This window comes from Tetrao urogallus, assembly GCF_951394365.1.
Source record: "Tetrao urogallus genome assembly, chromosome: 25".
Classification (NCBI taxonomy): Eukaryota; Metazoa; Chordata; class Aves; order Galliformes; family Phasianidae; genus Tetrao; species Tetrao urogallus.
Genome location: NC_136838.1, coordinates 5,008,427 through 5,030,591, shown reverse-complemented (window position 1 = coordinate 5,030,591; position 22,165 = coordinate 5,008,427). Strand labels below are relative to the sequence as shown.

The 22,165-nt window shown below is 50.7% G+C and overlaps 1 protein-coding gene across 8 annotated transcripts in view; it reads right to left on the bottom strand.

Annotated features, from left to right (window-relative positions):
• PTPRS (protein tyrosine phosphatase receptor type S) overlaps positions 1 to 18,219 on the bottom strand; it is a gene marked incomplete at both ends in the record, with an annotated part of 86,057 nt that extends 67,838 nt beyond the window's left edge. For 4 of the 8 annotated variants that reach the window (XM_079546706.1, XM_079546707.1, XM_079546708.1 and 1 more), the window contains 3 exons: positions 2,162 to 2,303; positions 3,235 to 3,380; positions 18,132 to 18,219. In XM_079546706.1, the coding sequence (XP_079402832.1) occupies positions 2,162 to 2,303; positions 3,235 to 3,380; positions 18,132 to 18,219 (376 nt within the window). Of the gene's footprint in view, positions 1 to 2,161; positions 2,304 to 3,234; positions 3,381 to 18,131 lie in introns of those variants that run through there. The other 4 variants (XM_079546713.1, XM_079546709.1, XM_079546710.1 and 1 more) reach the window with 1 other exon arrangement.
• Positions 18,220 to 22,165: the final 3,946 nt, after the last annotated feature.

Below are 22,165 nucleotides of genomic sequence, written 5' to 3'. Positions count from 1 at the left end.
GAAACACAGATCCGAGAAACAAAACAGGAAGGACAAATGAGGCAGCAGAGCTGGAGTGAAGATGTTCTGTGAGCTGAGTGGTGTCCATCACAAGCTTTGCTTCTCAGAGCTCCCAGTTTCCTCTCCTGCAGCTTCCTGCTATTAAGTGAATGCATATGGACTTCTATTATGGTCTGATCCAAGAACAGTCATGTGGATAACTGAAGAAGGGTTTATTCCCCATTCCTTCAATAGCCACATCTAGGAGGGAAGAATGCTTTTTTCCTTTCTGTTTGTGAGACTGTCTGCTCTGGCACTAAGGAAATCCCATAACTGTTCACACACGTGTATTCCATGAAGTTACACAAATGTATTTCAAGCTGATTACAACAGCACAGCCAACAGGCTGCAGAATGAGTCCAAACCCCATCCTGCAGAGTTTGTAACAGCTGGGGCCCAGGTTTCCATACTCCACAGCATGCCAAGATAACAGCTTCTGCAAATGACAGCTCACATTCATCTCCAAGCTGTGGAGCTGCCCCCATCTTTCTGCCAAGCATTCGTTCTGAAAGTGAGAGAAGAGAGGCAGAAAGGAGGAGGTGGCACTGCAAGGAAAGACAGAGAAAAGACAAACAGGAGAGTGGGTGAACGTAGAAGGAGATTGAGAAAAGAGAGGAATAGATGCCAGCATGCTGACTTTGTCATTGTGGAGATTAGTGGATTTGTGCTTGGTCCTTTTAACCTCCCCATCACTTACAAATGAAGACAAAGAGGAGACAATCTGTGCTATGTGAAAGGTAGGGAAAGATGAGGGATGGAATAACTCCAGCAGTGCAGGGAAGGAGAGGGTGTGCTGCAAAAACTGCCTCCCCAGTGCTCTTCAGCAACCTGCAGGTCATTACTGCTCCCCCCTGTTTCCTGGACTGGTACCCTACCTGCTTTTGTAGCCAGTTAGCTAAGCTAATGAACAAAGTCCCATTAGGCAAGCGAAACAGCAGTTCCTGTGAAAGCACCACAGCACTGGAGCAAAGCACCATAATGTTCTGGTGGGATCAGCAAAGTGCATAATTAGGCAGGCAGGGAGATGAGCTCCTGTTCTGTCATCTGCCTCTCTAGCTGACATGTGTATGATGCTGATACCGGAAGGAAGAGCTGCAAAAAGACATGTACGAAGCAGTGCTGTCCCTAGGGGCCATCACTGAGCTCAAGGCATCATTTCCCATACATTGCAGCTTTCTTATGAGTGCTGGAAAACGCAGTGAGAACTCAGAAGATTTGCGAGAGCAGGAGCTGGAGGACAACATTGTCTCTCGCCACTGATCATATTATATTCAAGGGGTAGAAATTTTGGTTACGATCACAGGGGCACCTCTCCCAAACCGTCACCACTCCATCTATGAGGAAGTGTGAAGAACAGAGCTTCCAGCTCCCAGCCAGACCGCAGCTAACCACGCTCTGCCATAAAGCACTGTTGCAGCCTCCCCACCACGTACTGCCAGCAGAAGGTTAAATGCCACGCCAGGCAGAGGAGCAACACAAAGATTTCAGTGCACCTACACAAATCTGTCAGGCATGCCTGGACCACAGGCTTGCATCCTCAAAGGAAGCCAGCAGCTTGCCAACGCAGAGCTTGCCAGGTGAGCAGCAGAAGGGATATTCCTGCTACAAAAGGCTTTGCCATGTGCCCTTTATGTCTGATCTTTGTTTATTGCTCTGTGCTAGGATTCTGCACACAAATTTAGCTCCACACTGCCAGGGATGTGCTCATTCTCTGTTCAAACAAGAGGACATCAGATGCTGTTGAAAATACTGAAGTTGCTGAAGAAGAGGCATTATCTGGTGCTACTCATAAACCTGGGGAGGGAATATTTATTGCAGGGAAGATCGTGGAGACCTAGGATAATTCATGTTGCAAGGACCCTCAACACACCTTCCTGACAGAACTCGTACGTGGTCTGGTAATAGCAAGCACTCTGCTTTTGCTTCTTACATAGCCATTTTATGTAATAAAAATTTAAGTAATAAAAGCAAACAGATCTGATAGGTCAAAACAAACCAAAAAAGGACTCTGCGCTCTGGCCATGCATTTTGTGGCAGTCTTCCCACCCATGAGAAGGAAGAGAGAGTCTGATGGGTACCTTCTCCCGTGACACTGACACAGGCAGGCAGAAATGTTCTTTACCTCGGAGGACAGTGAGCTTGGCATGGACAGTGACTTCCCCATGAGGGTTTTGAGCAACACACTCATAAATGTTCTCATCCCGGGGAGTCCGGAGCGGCTGGATCCTCAGAACAGCACCTGCACTTTCATCAAATTCAATTGTCTGGGGAATAAAAGGAAAGAAACACATACACATAGTAAGCGTCCTTGGCTTGCAAGCAGAAGGTTAATTTCTGCTTCTCAAGGAGGCACCGACACATTTACAAACACATACACCTGGAAACACACATCAGCTGTCCCTCAGTGCCCTGCATACAGCCAGCATGGCCAGCTTCTCTCTGCTGACCTGAAGGAGCCAGGGAACTGCCACACCAAACCCATCCCTACTTCTGGCACACCAAAACTGCTGTGTGTATCTCAGATGCTCTCACCAGGTGATGGTGTGTGGGGTGGGTTCAGAACACAACTGTGATGAAGCAGGGGGAAATGCGCTGAGAGAAACAGAAAAAGAAAAAAGAATTTTTGCCTCATTCTTCCATCTGCGTAGGCAGCTAACCCCACAAAGCTCTTCTGAGCACACAGCTGCCTGGCAGGACAGGGTCCCACAGCACATTCCGCAGGATGACCTCCAAGTTCTTGTTACTCCGGTCATTTCTATCCAAATTATTTCCATCTAAGCAGTGCCAGCAACTGTATTGTTTACTTCAGGCTGTTCCAGAGTTAAAATAATGAGTCATGGATGAATATGAAAGGTGCATTTGTGGAGCCCAAGAAGTACCAGCTTGTAGCTGGAGTTTCTTAGGGCAGGGAGAAAGCAGCTTCATGTTATATCTGAGGAGAGAAAAACTAAACAACCAACCAACAAAGCAAAAGAAAAAACATCAATAACAAAAAACCCCACAAACTCTGTTGCTTCGGAACAATCTCAGTTGTCAACATGGCCAAGAGCTTGTATTTCATTCTTACTGCTCTTAAAACTCCTCCTTTTCCAAATCTCCCTTTATTATCAGGCCTCAGAACGACTACAGAGGAGCACCAGCTGCTTTCTGTCAGTCCCTGTCTACATACACACTGACTGGAAGGACGTCTCTTACCTCAAACCTCTGGGAGTTCACTTTCTTCCCTTTCTTGTTCCAGGTGACTCGTGGCTTCGGGTCTCCAGTTGCTTGGCATACAAAAGACGCCACCCCTCCCGACACACCAATTTGGTCCACAGGTTTTTTAATGAACACAGGGGGACCTTTTGAAACAAATAAAAACAAGAAGAAAATTCGTAATTGGCACAAGGACAGACAAAAGAACGTCTGTAATTAACAGCAGCATTATCACCGCTGTTCTCGTATGATCCCAGATGAAATCCATCCTCTGGGCCTTCTGGGAAGGAGCAGTCCTTCCTTCCATTTTGCATATGAAGAACCTACATCACCGATTAATGGCCTGATCCTACAACGAGATTTCAGTGGGATGAGTTGCAAAGCCTCTCTTACTTCTGAAGAGTGGACTTTTAAGCCATGTTGCACAAGTGAAGCTGTTGTGTGAAGTCCATCTAAGGATCATCAGAAGAAGCTGAGCTGAAAACAGCTTCTACAAACACTGACAGCCAAAAGCTCCTCAACGACCCCTCATAACCAGCTGCCCAGAGGTGCAGCAAGGCCTGAGCCCACACACTCCGTGCCTGGGGCTGCATTTCAGCCAGCCTGGGCTGAGGGAGGAGCGCCGCTCGTGCTTGCAGCAGCTCTCCCTCTCCCCCGCCACACTGAGTCCCACCACATCCAACAGTCTGCAGCAGCACTTCTGCAAGGAGGGGGAAGGATGCTGGGACAGGCCTTCCGACCCAGGAAGGTGTCTGGGACCTTCTGATGGGAAGAATACGAGGCCAGAAGTGTCTGTGCAGAGCCCGTATTGCCTCTGTCTGTGGGAGATCCCCCTTCCGTACTCTAACCTGTTTCCTGGCACAGCTTTCTCTCATCTAGTTAGTTTAAAATTTATTGAAATATTTCAATCACGAGGCCGCAGCTGTGTTCAAATAAAATCACTCAGATCATAAAGTTGCCGTCTGTTATTCTTGAGAAAAGCAGACCATGTGACTGTGAAATCTGTGTGTTTATATGTAGATACTCAGGGTCCATAAAACAAGATGTAAATGGCCGACTGAGGAACTTACAAAGAGGGCAAAGAGAGCGGCCTGCAGGGCCTTCCAGGGGTTGAAAGACAAAAGGAAGCATTCCCCCTTCCCTGCCTGGTGTGGCCAGGAGTATATAAATAAAAGCCCCCGAGCGAGCTCATGTGATGCAATCAAGCATTTGTTTCCATGCTGGAGATAAATACAGTTTGCTGGAGCTGTTTATGTCCCATCGAATGTACGCAGTGCTGTGCACAAAGCACTGGATGTATAAATACCCAGAACTATATTTAGAGGTCAGAATATATTTGCAACGCTACTGCTAAAGGTTATCAAGCAAATCCCACCAGAGGCACCGGGCATTTGGGAGTTTGTCTTCCACCCAAGAATGGCAAAACCAAACTCTGCTTCAGGCTCCATCTGCCTGAACCCAACTTCCTCCCTCCATTCTATGTTCAGGATCTGACGAGTTTGCAGAGGTCAGATCTGAAGGTACAGCCAAAGTCATCCAGGGCATAAGAGCACTTTATTGACATAAGCTCACTTCCTAAAACGAAAGCCCCTAACAATCTTTAATGTTATGTACACACTGATATGGGTGCAAGCAGTACGATAAGAGCACAAATAAGGACATATAAAGTTCTATTTTCGTCCTGAAGAAGGTGGAAGTGCTCCAAATGGAGAATGAAGTGGAGCCGTAGCTCAGCATTCCTTGTTAGGAGCTCTGTTGACTCCCGGGGTGCTAAAGGTAAGCTGACCTGCTCTTCTGAGACCGCTGCGATGCTGTGCTGCCTATGATAAGCTCGCTCAGAGAGAGTGAGAAACAAAGGAAAAGAAACCAAACACAAATCCCTACCAAAGCATCCATTCGATTTTGCTACTCACTTGGAAAATCAGTGAAAATCAAAGCTAAGTTATTGTTTCTAAAACTGCCCAAATCTCTGAGCTCCAGACTTTGATTCTCGCCTCTCCCCCTGACAGATCAACCACAGTGCTCTCCACCTATGCATCTCATCACTGCACCACTTGTCACTGCAGCCCACGCCAACCGCAGAACAGCCCTCTCCTCTCTGGAAAAGAGAAAGCCAGGCTACCACAGGCAAGGTGGTGATGATATAAAGCTGAAACAGATTCCTATGTGCTGCGTAGGACTGCTACAGCTCTGCCATTCCAGGTCCGGCCTGCAGTGAAACATGTAGTTAGAATTCCTGCTTCTGCTCTGCAAGCAGCTCTGACAGCCTCCCAAAGCAGGAACAGGGTGTCCCTGCACCCCTGAGCGCTGCCCAAGGCACCGCCACGCAGACAGCTGATGAGACCACCAGCTCACCCTCATGGCAGATGACCTCCGGTTGGCTTTGCTTTCCAAAGCGCAGTCCTGCAGACACAGCGGGTCTCAGAAGGGACATGACACACATCTGGGGACGGAATTTCGTGAATTCTCACGCAGCGTTTGAGGAGAAGCTATGAGATGCTAAAGGTGGGGTCTCTTGTCATGCCTGAGGAGCGCACACAGCGGAATGTGGCACGGCATCAGGCCGCGTGCCTCGCACACCAGGGCAGCTCTCCTCACAGGAGAGGAATCTGCTGCCTCACCTCTCCTTCCTTCATGCCTTCGTTCCACCACCGCAGAACATGTTCTTCAAATGCAGTCATGTAAAAGGAAAACACCTCCTGCTAATGATACACAGACGCCAAAACAGTCTGAGGAGCTCTACAGCAAGGAGGGGACACCTCACCCTTTAAACCTAAATGTCCCTTGGGAACTGCTGCCATGGTGAATTTCAGGTGGTGGATGAGCAGGGGGACAGTCCAGCCAACGTACACCCACCTGAAACACCAAGACGGCAAAGGCAGAGGAAGGGAAGGGGAACCTGGAGGTGCTCTGAGCGCTGGGAAAGAGGCAGAAACACAAAGAGGTTGAACATAACTGAGCCAACTACCGCGGGGGAGAAAAAATGGTGCAGTTTGAACCTGCTGACCCTTCTCCCTGCTGGCCTCCAGGCAGGCCTGGCTGCTCCTCCTGTTGCTGGGCTATGGAGGGACAAGGAGGCTGGGGATGCCTTTAGCCCCAGGGACTACGCCATGGGGTGAGAGCAGCTTTCTCCATGGTCCTCCAGTACACTCCAACTAGGAGTCACTGCCCGGAGGGCTGAAGGGAGAACTCACAGCAGCGTGGCTGATGGAACAAAGCGCCGGCAGCAGAGAGGGCTGTGTAAAACCAGCACGGCCACCACCAGCCCTGCAGGAAGGCCAGCCCTCAGCCACCCCAAAAGCAGGACAGCAGGAGACAGGGCACAGTGGGGAAATATTGACTTCCCTGGGTTTTTCTGTGACAAAATTGATTCTCAAAGCACTTCACGTCAGCTTTCCAGATCAATACTCAAACATCCTCCCAACCATCCTGAGCTCAAATGCCTCTGGCGCTGGCTCAGGGAATCTGGGCTGATGTGAGACAGCAAAACTCACCTCAGTGCTCATCACCCCACTGCCACAGCCCCCCACACTGCTTCTGGGAAAGCACCTCGACATTGGATGGCAAATAAAGACAAACCACTCATTCTTTTGTCTGGCCCCAACACACAGAACAGCAGGAGCCTGGATGAAAGGGTCCCTCGCATGCAGCAGCAGCAATCCATGGAGAAAAAAGAAAGCCAGTTACAAAACACGTATTTTAGATGGTTTTGCTTCCATTTTCAGTGCCCCTGGTCCAGCACTGGTGGACGCCCACAGACCAGTCCCAATGACCCAAGGCTGTACCCGAGACTGCCAAGGAAAGAAGGCAAAAGCAAAAGCAAAGCCAGTAAACCATTTTCTTTTCGCGAGCTGGCTTACCACAGCCCTCCCCAATACACAAGGCCGTGCCATTCTGCCCGCCATTCCCAGTCAATCTGCAACAACGTGGTGCTGAGCTGCTCGCTGTGAGAGCATGCCTGCACCACCAAAGATCTGGGGTACATTAGGCAGTGTCATCCTTTACCCCAGCTCAATAATACTCAACAGATCAGAAAACATCATTTCTTTGTGCACATACGTATACAACATTATACACACACAAACATCTGTACTTCTGCCTTTTACAAGGGTAAAAGATGAGGCCGTTAGGCCCCTTACAGTCAGTGTCATTTAGCCGTTAGCGTCAGCACACCCCGACCTGCTCTCCCAGGCTCCAGATGATTCCCACAATCGGGATCCAGATCTCCTGCTCTGACGCACATTCACTGACCTTGGGCTCCCACCCCTCTGGCACCTCCATCTGCCACCCGCCGTGCAGTGACAGCCCTCATTCTTCACACCTGCCTGCCTGCATCCAGACACGGTGAGCAATGTGGAGCGAAGGAGGGTCTCAGCACAGATCTGCTCAGCACTCAGCACCACAGATGGGCTTGCACACAGCTATAGCCTCTATATACCATAACACAAACAAAATAGCCAGGAAAATTCACTTGCAGCAGAACCCGGAGACTTCTCATTTCTTGGTGGGATAAATAAAAAGCAAAAACCAGACAAAAGCTTTGCAATCTCTGAACAACGAGGTGATGTCAGCCGACAGGAGGACATCTCACCTTTCTGACTTCAGAGTAGCCAAACCAGCCTCTGGTTCTCAGAAGGAACTCCACGGGGCTTTCTCTGGCACGCAGAGAGTTAAGTTCTCTTCTCCCCCCACCTCTCCTCTGGTTTTGGGGCTGAAACTTTCTGCTGATCTAGTGAAACTCCATCTCCATTCCACAGAACTGCTGACAGGCTCACAATCCGAGCAGGAGGACGAGGAGCTGCCCCACCTGCAGCGCCGGACGGCCCGCTTTCATCTCCCCCTCGAACAACCTCTCGGGCCACACGTGAGGTGGGCACAGCTCTGCACCGAGCGGCTGCTCGCTGCTTCAGGAAATGTTGACACACGTGTGCTGCTGCGGTCTGCCTGCATGCGGCAGATGCATGCCCTGCGCCCCAGGGATCAGCATGGGAGTGCCGAGCAGCTGCGGACAGCCGGGGGGACTGAGGAGCAGAGGAACGGTTTGTCACAATGGAGCAAACGAGGGGAGCAGGAGGGAGAAGCAAAGCCACAGACACGTTTGTGGGGGAAAGGAGAGAAGAGATCAACGGGGAGAATGCAATAGGAATGGCGCAATATGGAGAGAAGGGAGGTGCTCAAAGCAAGGAAGAGAGGATTAGACAGAGGAGACAAACCACGGAGCAGATGAAAACAGGAGAGAGCAGCCAAATTTCAGACAGATGGAGAGTGGGGAGCAAGAATGCGATGTTTGGAAAGGGTACACATTTCACAGCAACAGCATCAGAGCGCAGGGGAGCTTGTGAGAGGGGCAGAGAAGAGAAAGATGGCTCCAGGATTTGCATCTGTCATCACGAGAAGAGCGAGAGCTGCAAACGGGAGCAGGACAGGAGCAGGCCGTGGCGAGGGTCTCTATGGGGAGACTGAGGGAGACTGAAAGCAGGTCCTGGGGAGGTCCTGCAGAGACTCTGGTCCCCTTGAAACCTGAGGTTTTTACTGACAGGTTCTGCTGCTTTTTTCTTTCTTCCCTCAGGGCCATTTCTCAGTGCCTCACAAATAAAATTAAAATTAAGGTTTTCTGACAGAACAAACAAACAGGGAGTGAATTATACTCCATTTCCCCGTCAATAACTTCTCCCCAACCCAGTCGCCTTATCATCATAAAAAGTCCATTAAGCAGTAATTGGGAAGGCAGTAGAATGCAGGGCTGGTCCATGACACAGAAGCATGCTCGCTCCCCAACTGGCCTTTTCTGGGAAGGCAGACAGGATAATTATAGGCTTCAGACAGAGACTTCCTCTTACTGTCAGCAGCTCCTGGCTCCCTTCAGGGAGATGGGACTGGCAAGGTTGGGGAATGGAGGGTAAAAAAAGATAGAGGATGTTTTTTTGGAAGTGAAATACTTCCACCTTGCTACACCCCTGGTGCTGATCCATCAGAGTCCTTCCCTGACTCAGAAAGTCTGGGCTGCACACAAGGCTTTCCCACTGCCAGAAAAGTGTGAATGTCACTTGAAAAGTTTCCCCTTTCCCTACCCTGAATGCCCACAGAGCAAGGAGGACAGCAGAGAAAGACGGAACCCTGGATGGGATTTAAGAGAAGCAGAAAATAGGTGAAAAAGAGCAAGAACTCATTTCATGCACAACTACATGGGCTGGCCAACACCCAGTGCCCTCCTCTCCACTCCTGCCCATGCTGCCAGCTCCCTCCTCTCCCTGCATCCAGGATGAGGCTGCAGACCCCTCACAGCTCAGACCATGCCACGCTGCTCTTGCCAGAAGCCTTACCATTTTGGGGGATTGGTACATCCATACGGCTCCTATTTGCAATGCATTCAGATACAGACCTTTCAGAAGAGGAGGTACAAGCCTGCAGCAGAGGAGGCAGGATGAGTCGGAGGCTACCAAAATCTATTCCTAGTTCTGACACCCAAGGTGAGAAAAAACACATCATCCTGCTGGCTAGAGGAAGGCAGAATCCTTCCTCCTGGTCTATTTAAAATGCTAGTTTTCAAGAATAGGACTGTGCCTTATCGCCTAGGAACAGCAGCTAGTACCAAGTCACCCCATTTCAGCAGGACTTCTTCACACCGCATCCACGTGCATGGAAAGGATTCTCTACCTGCTTCCTGCCTGCACTCAGCACAGAGCTGCTTCACTCTCCCTCCCTGGGAGGGCCAAAGAAGCAAGTGGGTGGCAGTGCAGATGGATCTTTGTAGCATCTCTATCCAAGGCTCTTACTCACCCACTGGCACTACAACGCAATGCCAAGAAGGAAGCTTCTCTCAATCAGCAAGAGCAGTGCTGTCATAGGGGATGTCAGCCCTGGGATCACTGCTGAGGGACCAGCAAGCACAGGGGCACACGCAGCCTCAGCGACGTGGCAGGCCTGGGCCCTGGAGGTACGCAAGTGCTTTCAATCAACTGTAACAACATCACATCCCATATTTGTCCACAGGTCCTATAACAAGGCATAATAACCCAGAGCAGAACAAGAAACCCAAGAAGCTATCCTGGCAACTTAATGAGGGCCCCTTGTCCATCACCATCACGACAGCAATCCCAGACTGTTTGAAATCAGAAGCTTAAGGTGGAGGGCTCTCCCTTGCCCTGCAATGCTGCTAGGACAGCTTCTCCAGCTGTGTCACCAGCATCAGCATCTCGGAAAGCTCGACTCACCCTCACCTCCAGGAGGCAGCCAGGAAGGCCTTGGCTGTCACACAGCTTCTGCTGCTCCGCTTGAATTACCAGAAGAGCCGGAGACTATGGGGGATACCAGAACATGACAAACCACCTCCCATGGCACATGCCTGAAAGAAGAGAAAGCTAAATACACAAGGATCCCAAGTCCTTGGGGATCGTGCCAGCTTAATTTAGCCCAGCAGAGGTCCTGATCTGCTGAAAAGTGACAGCAAAATCAGCAGCAATGGGGAAAACACACTGCTGCAAGCTGCTGCATCTCACGGCGTTTCAGGGGAAGTGCAGTGCCAGAAGCCCCAAGGATATGAGCAGAGAGGTCAATTCTGATCCCCGATTTAGTGATATGACAAAGACTTCTGCAAAACATAAACACAAGGAGAGGCCCCTGGCCTTGCACAGCTTGCCCAGGAGGGCTGAATAATGGTGCCCATCATGATCTGCTGGCTAATACAAGCACCGGGGGATGAAGGCACACCAGATAAATACAACATTGTCTGATAAAACTCTTTTCCTCGTGTAAATAAAAGCTATCTCGCTTCCACTTCCTTTCCATAAGCAGCTTATAGTTCCAACATCTTAGCTGTTGTTTTGGTAATATTTTGAAGCATGTATTCCCCAGAAATGTAAGCAGTGTTTCTTTCTTTCAGGCAAGAGAGGAAGTCTCCTCACCTGCAGGAAAAGGACAAAGCGCAATTCCTGGAGCACAGGATTTGGGATGTTTTCAAAAGCTTGTTATCTCATTCCCACCCAGCCTCTGGTAACAGACTTCAGCCCATATTTTCTAAGAAACATAAGGAAATTATGGACACACAAGCTTGAAACACCTTATTCCACATCTTAACAGCACACTGTGAGCTTGAATCGCTCATCAGTATTGAGCCTGGGATGCGAAGGGAGCTCAAGAATGGGAGATTCTGAAAACAAAACCCAATAAAGCCATGACTAATGGCTGAAACATGTAAGAATCACAAACTTTGGCTCCTACCATGAGTTATTACAATTTCTGTTTCAACCACAAAATAACCCTTCAGATTTGTACACATCAACACACGGGAAGAAAAAAGGGAGACTCCAACAACAGCGCTGAGAACCAACAACAGCACGGAGCTGATGGATTCCAGGACAGGTCAGCCAGAAAAACGTGAAAGAGGGAGATGGAAACATGGAAAAGCAACAACAAGGAACCCTTAAAGTCCTCTGTCAATGACAGTGGTTGAGGAAGGGGAGCTTGTTTCCAGCAGGACACCTCTCTGTCCACATCTGATTCCTGCCAGGAGATGCAAGGAACGGCACCAGGCAGAAAACGCTCAGGGGAAGGCCGTGATTGGAATTACCCACCGTTAGCAGCTCACCCACAGAAAGAGGAGCATCACAGCCTTCACAACGAAGGAAGGACACAGACAGCTCTCAAACCAAGCAGGCTGCATCCTGCAGACAGGAAAAGCAGCCGGAAGGGTGGCGATGTGAGAGGGATCTCCAACAGCAGGATGGGAAAATCCCACACCGGGCCTTTTAGAAACTCACTACACAAATCCAAAGCAGGGTAAGGATTGCAAAGGATACCCCGCCTAATTTATGAATAAATCCACAAATTCTGTCGGAGGTGAGGGAGGAAGAGGACGCAGTCAAACTAATTTGACTTTATTAATTAAAAAAACCACCAAGTTTCATCACCCCGACACTCTTCAGAGGTCGTGTGAGCGTGGAGGGGAGTTATGCTCATTAATTATGCAGAAAATGCAAAACTATCATCCTCTGAATGAGTTTAAAATAAGGAGAAACCCTTTCAGGATGGGAGAAATTACTCCCCAAGGCAGCTGAAATTTCTCTTGCAACTTCAAAGGCCAATAAATTATTCAAATTGCTCGCGCCACTCCACGCGCTCTCTCTCTCTCTCTCCCCTTCTCAATTTTATGCTCCTGACTCAATTAAGGTTTGGAGGACTTCGGAGAAACTTTGTGGAAAGCTGAACCCATTGCAGCTCCTATTTATTTCTTTCTTTTTTAAAGCTTTACTTTTCCTCTCGGCCTCAAAAGGAAACAGGCATTATTTTATGCGTTCCAGATGAAACAAGCGTGGCGTTGGTTTAAACCCAGCTTATAAGAAAGTGCAATGCTTTGTGCCTGCAGTAAGTGTGAAGGGACATGCTGAAAATCCTCTGCACAATGGCACTATGAAAACAAGGAGGTCAGTCCATATTCCTTCATGTCAACTGCTTGAATCACTGAGATGTCACCTTTCAGAGTCTTAGCAGTGGATGTTCCAGCATGTTTTTATAATGCCCTTTCCCAGCACGTCTGGGTTAGCAGAGATCTCCTCCCAGCTGCTCCACTCCGCTGTGCCCTCAGATGGGGCAGGCGGTGGTTCTGCAACCATTCAGCACTGCTGAACCACAAACCAACGCCGAAACTGAGGACACCAGACAAAACCACGGCAATGGAAGTTCCTGCTCAAGAATACCCAGATGTGCCAAAAGAGGGACGGAGGGTTGAGGAGGTGCAGCCACCGACAGGATGCTCCTGACTGCTTCAGCTCCTCCATGTGCAGCAGATGGCACAAAATCTGACTGCTTTCATGAACCTCAACATCCTCCAGAATTCAAGGCAGCTGCACTGCAGGAGCACCGTAGCTGCCTCAGGTGGGCACTGGGACCAACTGCGCTGCAAAAGAACATCTTTGACTGGGGGGGGGAGTGGCACGAAGTAAATAAAACTGTTCTTTGGAGACTGTCTTGCAGGCCAATTTGAGCCCAGATTCCATCCCACGCACACCAAAGAACGACATTCCTCTCATTGGGTGACCTTGAAAAGCGCTCTGCTTTGCCTTCTAAGAATAACACTGAGCTTGCCAGGCCACAGAAAGCTGGGAATACCCTCACAGATTCCCTTCAGTGACCCAGAAGACTCACATCTAGATGGTCTTGAACAGACACGAGCACACAGACCGCTCCAAACAGCCGATGTGACCCAGTGAGACAGCAAAGCTGCCATCCTTCCCGGCAGCACATGTGAGAAGCGCGTGGGTGAAAAGCACACCCAGAGGGCAAGGTCAGAGAGAAACAGGCACTACCTTCCTGGAGAGGTCTGGTGCAGATGAAAAGCCCTGGCTTTGGCACGCTGGTATGGTGAAGATAGACATTTTCTCCATCACAAACACCTCGCAGATGAGATTTTCACACAACAAACAGATGCTCTTTTCCCCTGCCTGAGCCATCCAATGAAGCTGAGCAGCAAGAACCTCTAGCAGGGAAAGCTCCTTCACCAGGAGACACCCATGGCTGCATCCCAAACAGCCTTGGCTGCTCTGTCCCCAGGTGCACCTCGGCTGAGATTAATGTAATCAGTGTCTGCAGAATGGGGCACAGCTGGGACCCAGGAGGTGACATTCCCCTGCCCCCAAGGAAGCTCTTTCAAAAGATGATTTACTTCCTCTCCTGGTCCTGTAGGAACAAAAACTTCCCAATTTAAGTTACCTAAAAAAAAAAAAGAATGAAAATGACATCACTCGATCCAGGCAGGCAAGGTTTAATTTAATCAGGCACTTAAACAAGGTGACACAGAAGCTCAATTCGGTGTCCTTGAGTGGGATGACAACTAGTCCAGAACCCTGAGCAACCGCAGGCTGAATCGCAGCTGGCAGACGGAGAAGGCAGCAAAGGAAAGGACACAAGGAGACCCCTCAGCTACAAAGAAACACAAGCAGCAAGTGGGGCAGGAGAGGGAAGTGGGGTCACTGCATCCCAGGAGGGTACAGCTCAGAGCCCTCTTCCGCAGGAGCAATGCTCAGAGTCCTGCCTGCACCCCTGAGGTGAAAGGGCCGTTCTGCAGCAACTGCCCAGCTCCACAGCGGGGCTACAGCATCACGAATGCAAACACTGCCACAAGTGCTTGTGGGGCAGCTCAGCTTCACCACACTGTGCCACCTTCCATCTCCATGGACAGCACTGCTGCTTCGCCATCAGTCAGGCTTAGGCTGAGATGGAGCAGCTCTCACACAAAGCAGAGGAACATTACCTTCCTGCTGTCGTCATCTCAACATGTCCATCAAGCCCTAAGACAGAACCTCCTCGATTTTTACAGCCATCTGACATCGACAGCTGCTGTTCTGGACAACAGCAGACAAAGCCATGACTTCCAGAACCCAGGAGATACGACACAGAGGAAAGGAATCACTCCTGTGAGGAAGGGGAGCTGAACACTGAGCACAGCTCTGCACCTCTGCTTGTTGTTCCCAACACACAGCACAGCCCAAACTGGGCCGTGTGGGCTCCTCTCCATCCCTCTGCACGTGTTCTCTGTCCTCGTGTTCCCTGTCCCCACTACAGCCCCATGTGCAGAGCAGCCCCTGCTGCCATCTGCTGCCAGCTGCACACTGCAGCCCCCACGCACGCGCCCGGCGTGAATTACTGCGCTCTCCAAATTAACGATGGAACAAGGGCAATTAAAAGGGAAGAAAGTCAGGGGAATGCACCATAAAAGAGGCTTTATTCTTTTATTTTGTCAATTGCAATTTAGCTTTAATTATTTATGGTAATACTAGCTTGCTAGTAAGTGTTCTATAACATGATTTATAAAAGGAAGGAAACCTAAGTAATAAGTAACATTTGCTGCTGCATCTGCTATTAAATCTTTGCTGGGGCGGAGAGCACACACACCAGCCCTGTGTATGCAAAGTACCAATTAGCAAAGCACTACTGTAAAACGCAAAGCTTTAATCAATGGGAAAAATCCACTTGAAAACAGCGAGCATGCTGATTTCAGTTATAAAAATTACCACGTTTCTATACAGTAAGTGGCTTTTTATCTGCAATGGAGGAGCACTTACAGGGAGCGCTCGTTCCTGCGGGTGGCACGGGGGTACCTGACTGCCGCCTGGCCGAAGCAGGAGAGCAGCTTGTCCTGCTGCAGCCAGCAAGGCTGGGCTGGCTCTGCCTCCACAGCGCGTGATGCTGCACGGTGCTCACTGCTCACCGCAGAGATCTGAGGATCAGGCAGGGTGCGTGGCCTGGACACAGAGACACTCTGGTTCTGCTTGTGAGCCAGGAACTGCTCTCCAGCCTGGACCCACAGCCTGACCTCAGCTGTTTGGTTTTCTCTAAGCCCTCCAATGCACAGCCACATCAATCTGTAACAAAATGGTGACATTGCTCCGTCCAGGCAGGGCCCCCAGAGACAGCAACTCCCAGCTCTACAGCTGCCCTTGGCTGTATGGGAGAAACAATGGAAGCTTCTCAAGTAAGAACAGCATGCAAAAAGCAGTGTGGTTTGGTTTTTTAATTTAAATAGCAGTTTCCTTTAAATAGAACGTTCCAGCCATAGAAAGGTTTCAATCACTGACTGAGATCAATTAGCCCAGGAAGCAAGGGAAATATTTTAATGGCCCTCTGATTGCAGAGGCCACAGCTTCTCCGATGCTGTGCTGAACAGCAGGCAAGTTCAAGCCCCCAGCTTTGCAGCAGGGTGCTGAAGGGTACCGTAGGGAGCTATGGGGTGTTGTAGTAGAGTGCTGTGGTGTGCTACAGATGCTACAGTGAGTTATAGGGTGCTGTGGGGTGCTGCAAGCTACGGGGGACTTCCCACTTGCAACAGGAACTTCTACCGCAGTGGGAACACAGCTGGCATCTCCTAGCACTGCCCCAGGGGCTGTGTGACCCCAGCAGCCCCTCAGGATGAACTGGAGCAGGAAATGGGGTCAGCATCGTGGCAAGCGCGACCGAATGGATGCTGGCCAAGAGATTAAGCAAGAGGCAGCGTGACAGAGCCCAGGGCCATCTGATGGGAGAGGCCATTGTCAGAACAGTGACAGCTCCTCATGCAGCCTCTGCAGTTGTGACAGACAAAGCTGTTTGCTGTTTATATCCCTCAGCAGGGAGCAGGGCAGACGAACTGGGATGCTGCCGCCCAGCCTGGCACAGAATTCAACAGCCCCTCTAAACATCATTGCTCAGAATCCAACGACACTGCAGAACTACAGAGAGAAGCCTGGCTGCTAGCAGCAAGGTGTCAGAAAGCAGCAGGGCCACACAACTGGTGCTGGACCAGCATCAGCCCCTCCTGAGGGTGCATTTCCACCAAAGATGCCCACAACAGCCAGACAGCAAACCTCACCCTGCAGAGGATCGGGGCAGAAGATGTTGATTCCTTCCTGGGAAAACCCAGACACCAAGGGCGCACAGCAATGGTTTGGAGAAGCCCTGACTCTGCAGAGTGCCCACTTCCAGCACTGGGAACATAGGGCCTGGAGCACATTTAGGAAGGAAATGCCCAGTTCTCAGAGGAGTTTAGACAGCACAACAGAAGAATCAGGGCTGTGCTCATATCAAGAGGCACTTGCTCACACATGAACTCTCCATCTGCGCCCACATAGCTGCATTGCTTGCTTAGAAAACAGAGGACAAAGCCATGTGCCCAGGAATGTCACAGCGAACAGCAGCGGGACTGGGACCTCACAGCCCTGACACGGAGTGTTCACAAAGAGCCTCAACACCCAGCTGGGATCCGGACAAATGCTGCCACTCTCAGCAGGATCCCCACGGCCCCACAGCGCGCTGCTCCCAGTGCTGAGGGCAGGCAGCTCCAGATGAAGTCCTGTGGACAGATTAGGAACGGCAGCAGCGCCGTCTCAGGTGCAGAATGACGCAAAGCTACACACCAGCAAAGTGGCCCTATATCAAACTTACCTGAGTCTGGCTCACCTCCCAGGCATATAAAACGATCAGCACAAAAGGAAATATTATCTTTTTGCACATGTACATTTCTCTGCAAACGAAATTCCTGACTAAAGTAATGGCAAGCACATCTCTGCTCGCCTACTGCAAGGAGAGAGAAAGCACTGCTCACCAAAATTTTCCAGCGACAAAAGGTCGAGGATCCCACTCAATCCCCAGTGACCGTGCCCTCTTCATAAACCCTGATAACCAACTGATTACGGTAAAAGCTGTCAAGGGCTCTGCTGACCAGAGCAGCCCTCTCACCAGCTTCAAGCAGCTTTGCTGGGGAAGAAAAAAAAGTCATAATTCAATCAGCTTGGAAGAGTCTATTCCCCACTGATCCTGAGCGATCAGCCTTCATGTCGACATTACATTGAGTTGCTGAAGATTTTCTTTTTTTTTTCTTCCCCTTTTCGTTTTATCAAGCAAGAATTGAAAGGCAGCAAAGCTAAAAACTGTGTTAGAAGGGAACTGGTTCACTCGTGAGGAGAAACATAATGCTCTTTCTACAGATGCAATTTTGAATCCAGCCCTGGCTGGTAATGTGACAACGGTCACTGGTGTCTGAAGGATGCCTGGAAGGGAAGAGTCAGTGAGGACCATGGGGTGCACTGGGTGGGGATGGGGTTGGAGGAAGGCTCCAGACAGAGCTGCAGGCCGTTCCCTCCCTTTCTCCCTGGCTGTTGGGCAGTCCCAGCATCTGCCCCATACTCAAAGCAGGTACCAGGGCCTGGCTGCCCTACGGAGTCTCAGGAACAACAGGGAAGCACCAGTGCAATGCTAAAGATGCTGGAAAATTTGCAGGCATTGTCAAGTCCTAAGCAATTCCATGATGCTGAAATGTTGGGGCGATGTTTGCTGGCTCCAAGCCCTACAACCAGCTCTGCTGCCATCCACCATGGGAGGTGAACTACTGGTGAAGGAAAGGGGTGAGGTCATGGCAGAGCACTTACTTTCAGCTACGCAACCGATCAGCAGCACGGACAGGAGGCTCACGAGGGAGAGCAGCGCAGGCATCCCAGGGCTGGGAAGGATCCTCATCCTCTGTGTCGGCCTTCAGCCCCCCCCACGGCTCCGCTCACAGCACTCACAGCGCCCGCCCAGCGGCGTCAGCACCTGCAGGGGAGGAAGAGGAGAGCGTTGAGGAAGAGCGCCGCGCTCCCACATCTGTACCAAACCCTTCTGGCTCTCCATTACCCCGATTAAAAGTCAAACCCAGGGTTTGTCCACCTTTTGGAGCAAAGCCAGGTAGGAGAGATTGTACAGTGATGAAATGCCTTGAAAGGACTAAGGGGACAGCAAAGCTGCTGAAGCTTCCTGATGCACATCAGGGCATGAAACCATCAGGACAGGCAGCATGAAGGGGCATTTTAATCTTTTTCGGTCCCATTAACTCTTCAAGGCTGAACTGTAAAGAACTATAAGAGAAGTGAGGATAAACAAGAAGTTCCCATATGTACCCAGCCCTAAAGAGCAGCTTTGCAGAGAGCAGCTTTGGGTTTGCCCTTTGAGGATTACAAAGCTCTGCTGTGCACTCTGTGCTAGTCTGAGCCATCGTGCTTCAGTGCTGCCTTGTGAAAACAGCAGAAACACTCATACTCTACAAAATAGAAAAATCTGGATTAGACCACTGGGAACCTCTTCACATTTTTGTCTCAGAGGTGATCTGAGAAACAAGCAGAGGCTGCAGCCAGAATTAAGAGGGGCTCACAGGGTCCCAGAGTGCAGAATGATGTACTGGGGTTCCTTTTGTGGCTGTCAGAGGCAAGCACAGACCAGGGACATTACAAATAGGTGTGACAGCCACTGCTAATTAAATTGGGGATGCAGTATCAATGCCAGCACAACAACCAGAGCAAACTGCTGTCTGCCTGTTGGCTCTCCCTGCTCCCTGCTCAGTCACACAGCTCCCAGCTCCCATCAGTGAGGCTGCAGAGGGCAGCAATGGGAGCGCAAGCCTCCTCCCAGCCCTCAGAGTTCTCTCTATTTCAAAAACACCAGGCCAGCCCAGTCAGCACTGCAGAAATTGTGTTCTTTACCAAAGCAAAGCCCAGCGCATCCCTCCCTGCCCACTGCATCCCACACATGCCACCAAACATCTCCCTGACCCCATCCACTCTCTGCATGTGGCATCAGCGACGCTCACAGCTCAGAGCAGACGCAGTGCTGCACTGCCCCAAGCTGAGTGCCCCAAACCACCAGCGACGGAGCTGAACGCCAGCACATCATGCAGACGTTTCTTGAGCCCAGCAGCTCCCCTTCCTGCATTCTGCATGGCTTTTCCTGCCACATAATGGGCTCCGATAGAAAAGGTCTGGTTAAAGGGACATGGCAACAGCTCCAAGATTAGAGAAGGAGATGCCAGAGGGTGACACTTCCGCTCCGGTGCTAATGTGCTTTCCGAGCCCTTGATGGAGACAGAAAGTGCTGGCAGAGATATTAGGACACGTCAACCTCAATCCAGCAACTCATCCTTCAGAGCAGGTACAGCACCGGCTGTCCCCTCAGCCGTGGGATTTTCGGGACGGCGGGATGAGTGTCCACCCAGCTGCCCTGCAGGGATTGAGGGGCTGGAACGCTCTTGCTTTCTTTGCAGCACCCCGACAATAGGGAGGATGAAAACAGACTCATTCACTGCACGATTCCCCTACAACGCAGAACACGCAACGTTTGGGTGCCAGCCGCCATGCAACAGGCCTCTGCTGCCCTCCAGGCGGGGCTGAGTTTGAGCAGGAATTACTTTGATGAACGCTCACATCACCATGGTTTCATGAACCATCCTCTCCCCTCCTCAGCCTGTGCTCAGCTCAGCTCACCTGAGGTCTGAAGGTTGGACTGCTGCCCGGCCATTCAGTGCTCCACACAACGAAGCACAGCAGCATTCTGCTGCCCATTCCTGCCCACGAATTGCAGACTTGCACAGAATTCTCTGGTACAGGATCTTCCACAACAGGAGCGAGTCACCTAACAGACCTCAATCCCCACTAAAGAATGCAATTAAGTGAAGCCATGGCCCCTAGTGGGGTCAGATTCGTGTTAGATACGGTCACATTTCAGGGATAAGATTAATTCTTCTGTAACGAGCTCCTGTAAGACATCCATTCTCACGCACTGCCTGAGCTCCAGCTTTGAGCATGCTAACGTGTGCACACTGTGAGCGCTGCGCACGGCCTTGAAGAATACTGCTAAAATAACCAAACGCAGATGTGTTTGCAGGAAGCATCCTCCCTTGAGGCTCCTCCAGCCGGTCCAAAGCATCCACCGACCCAAGGGTGCGAGGCACAAAGGGGAAAATGCTCAGAAGCACCTACAGCTCTTAAGAGCTTAAGTTCCATTGAGAGTCAAAGGGACTTAAACTAAGCTGCTAAGATGCTTTTGAAGATTTTCCTCCCAGCAACTCCCATTTCAGGGGTGCTGGACACGAGCGTCCTTAAGCTAGTTGGGGGATCCAAGGGGATGGAGGAGGCTTTACTTCTGGAGCAGTGCTGCCTGGGACAGAGCCTGTGGGAAACACTGCTTCAGCTGTGGGCACAGCTTGCCGTTACGAAGCACTTCCCCACATTACTTCTCCTCAGCCCACATCGAAGCAACGACGTTTGCTGTGCATTTGAAGGCAGTCCAGCAGGGAGGGAGGGCTGTGCCCTCATTACAGGCTCATAGAATAAAGCGACTTGAAAACACAAGAATGCATTTGGGATTCTCTTGCTTCTGTTTCGCCTGCATGCAAAAAGGAGAAGGGCCATTTTAAATACATTCTCTGCAAAAACTTCCACGCGGATCCAGCAGATGATGAAACATCTTCATCAGCCATTTCAGTGGCTGCTGTGGGAGAATTACTCCCATTAACCACATCAATCGAGCAAACACCTCGCAGGCACAGGGCTGCGCTCAGGTCTCTGCCTTCCAGCAGCACCGCTTCGTTTGTGATGAGCATTAACACAGGTCAGTGGGTCACTGCATTTCCTCCTAGCAACCTCTTGAAAGAAAGAAGAAAGACAGAGGAACACTGAGCCCAGCCACTGGCTGTCACCTCCCTCGAAGAGAGGAGAGAAACCCCCACTCCTCTGTTGCTCCCCAGGAGAGCACAGCCCTGCAGGGACAGGGATGGTGGAGGCTGGAGCAGCTGGGACCAGCCTGGGACACGCTGTGCTCTGGGTGCTGGCAGCAAGGAGCTGCCCCCGGGCACCGCGTCCCCACGGCCCCACAGTTCTGGCCAGTGCCAGCCTCGCCTCCTGGGGAAATAGAGCGTGAGGGCTTGGCTCCCTCACAGCACTTCTGCCACACATCTCCCCTGCAGCCAGCAGCGCTGGCCGGCGCAATCCTATCAAACAGAGAGAGACTGTGGCCGTCGTCGCTCCCCAGCAGCCATGTGGGATGGAGGTGCTGCAGCTCTGCACCTTGCTCAGCCCCGTCAGGGAAGCTGACCCGGGGGCAGATCTCAATAGGGAAATCCTAATGCTCTGCAGCCCCAGCAGCCTGTGAACCATGCTCCTCAGCCCCAAACCGGCTCTGCTCCCAGGGCTCCCTCTGTGTGCTCAGAACAAATCCCCACCCTGCTTCAAAACAAAGGCCACAGCCTTGGCACATGTAATTAGAGCAGCCAGAGCAGAGCCTTCATGGCTAAGCATGATTGTTTATCATCGTGGAGCTGCTCAGATCTTAAAAACAACATTTACAAGAAAGAAGCAGAGTATTATCTTCCATGGGGAAACAAACACAGATGGAGAAAAAAGAGCTTTGATCAGGACTGTCTCAGTCCTCTGCACTGCTTTTCGTCCACAGATCTCCCAGTGCTTTAATATGACAGCATTATCCCTCTTTACGATATGGGAAACCAGAAGAAACTGCACACAAAGACAGTGCTGGGAGCGTGAAGCCACGGTGCCTCTCAGTGCACGCACACACATGCACACACATGTGCAGACACACACACACACACATGTGCAGACACACGCACGCGCTCCTCCTTCCTCCTGGCAGCATTCCT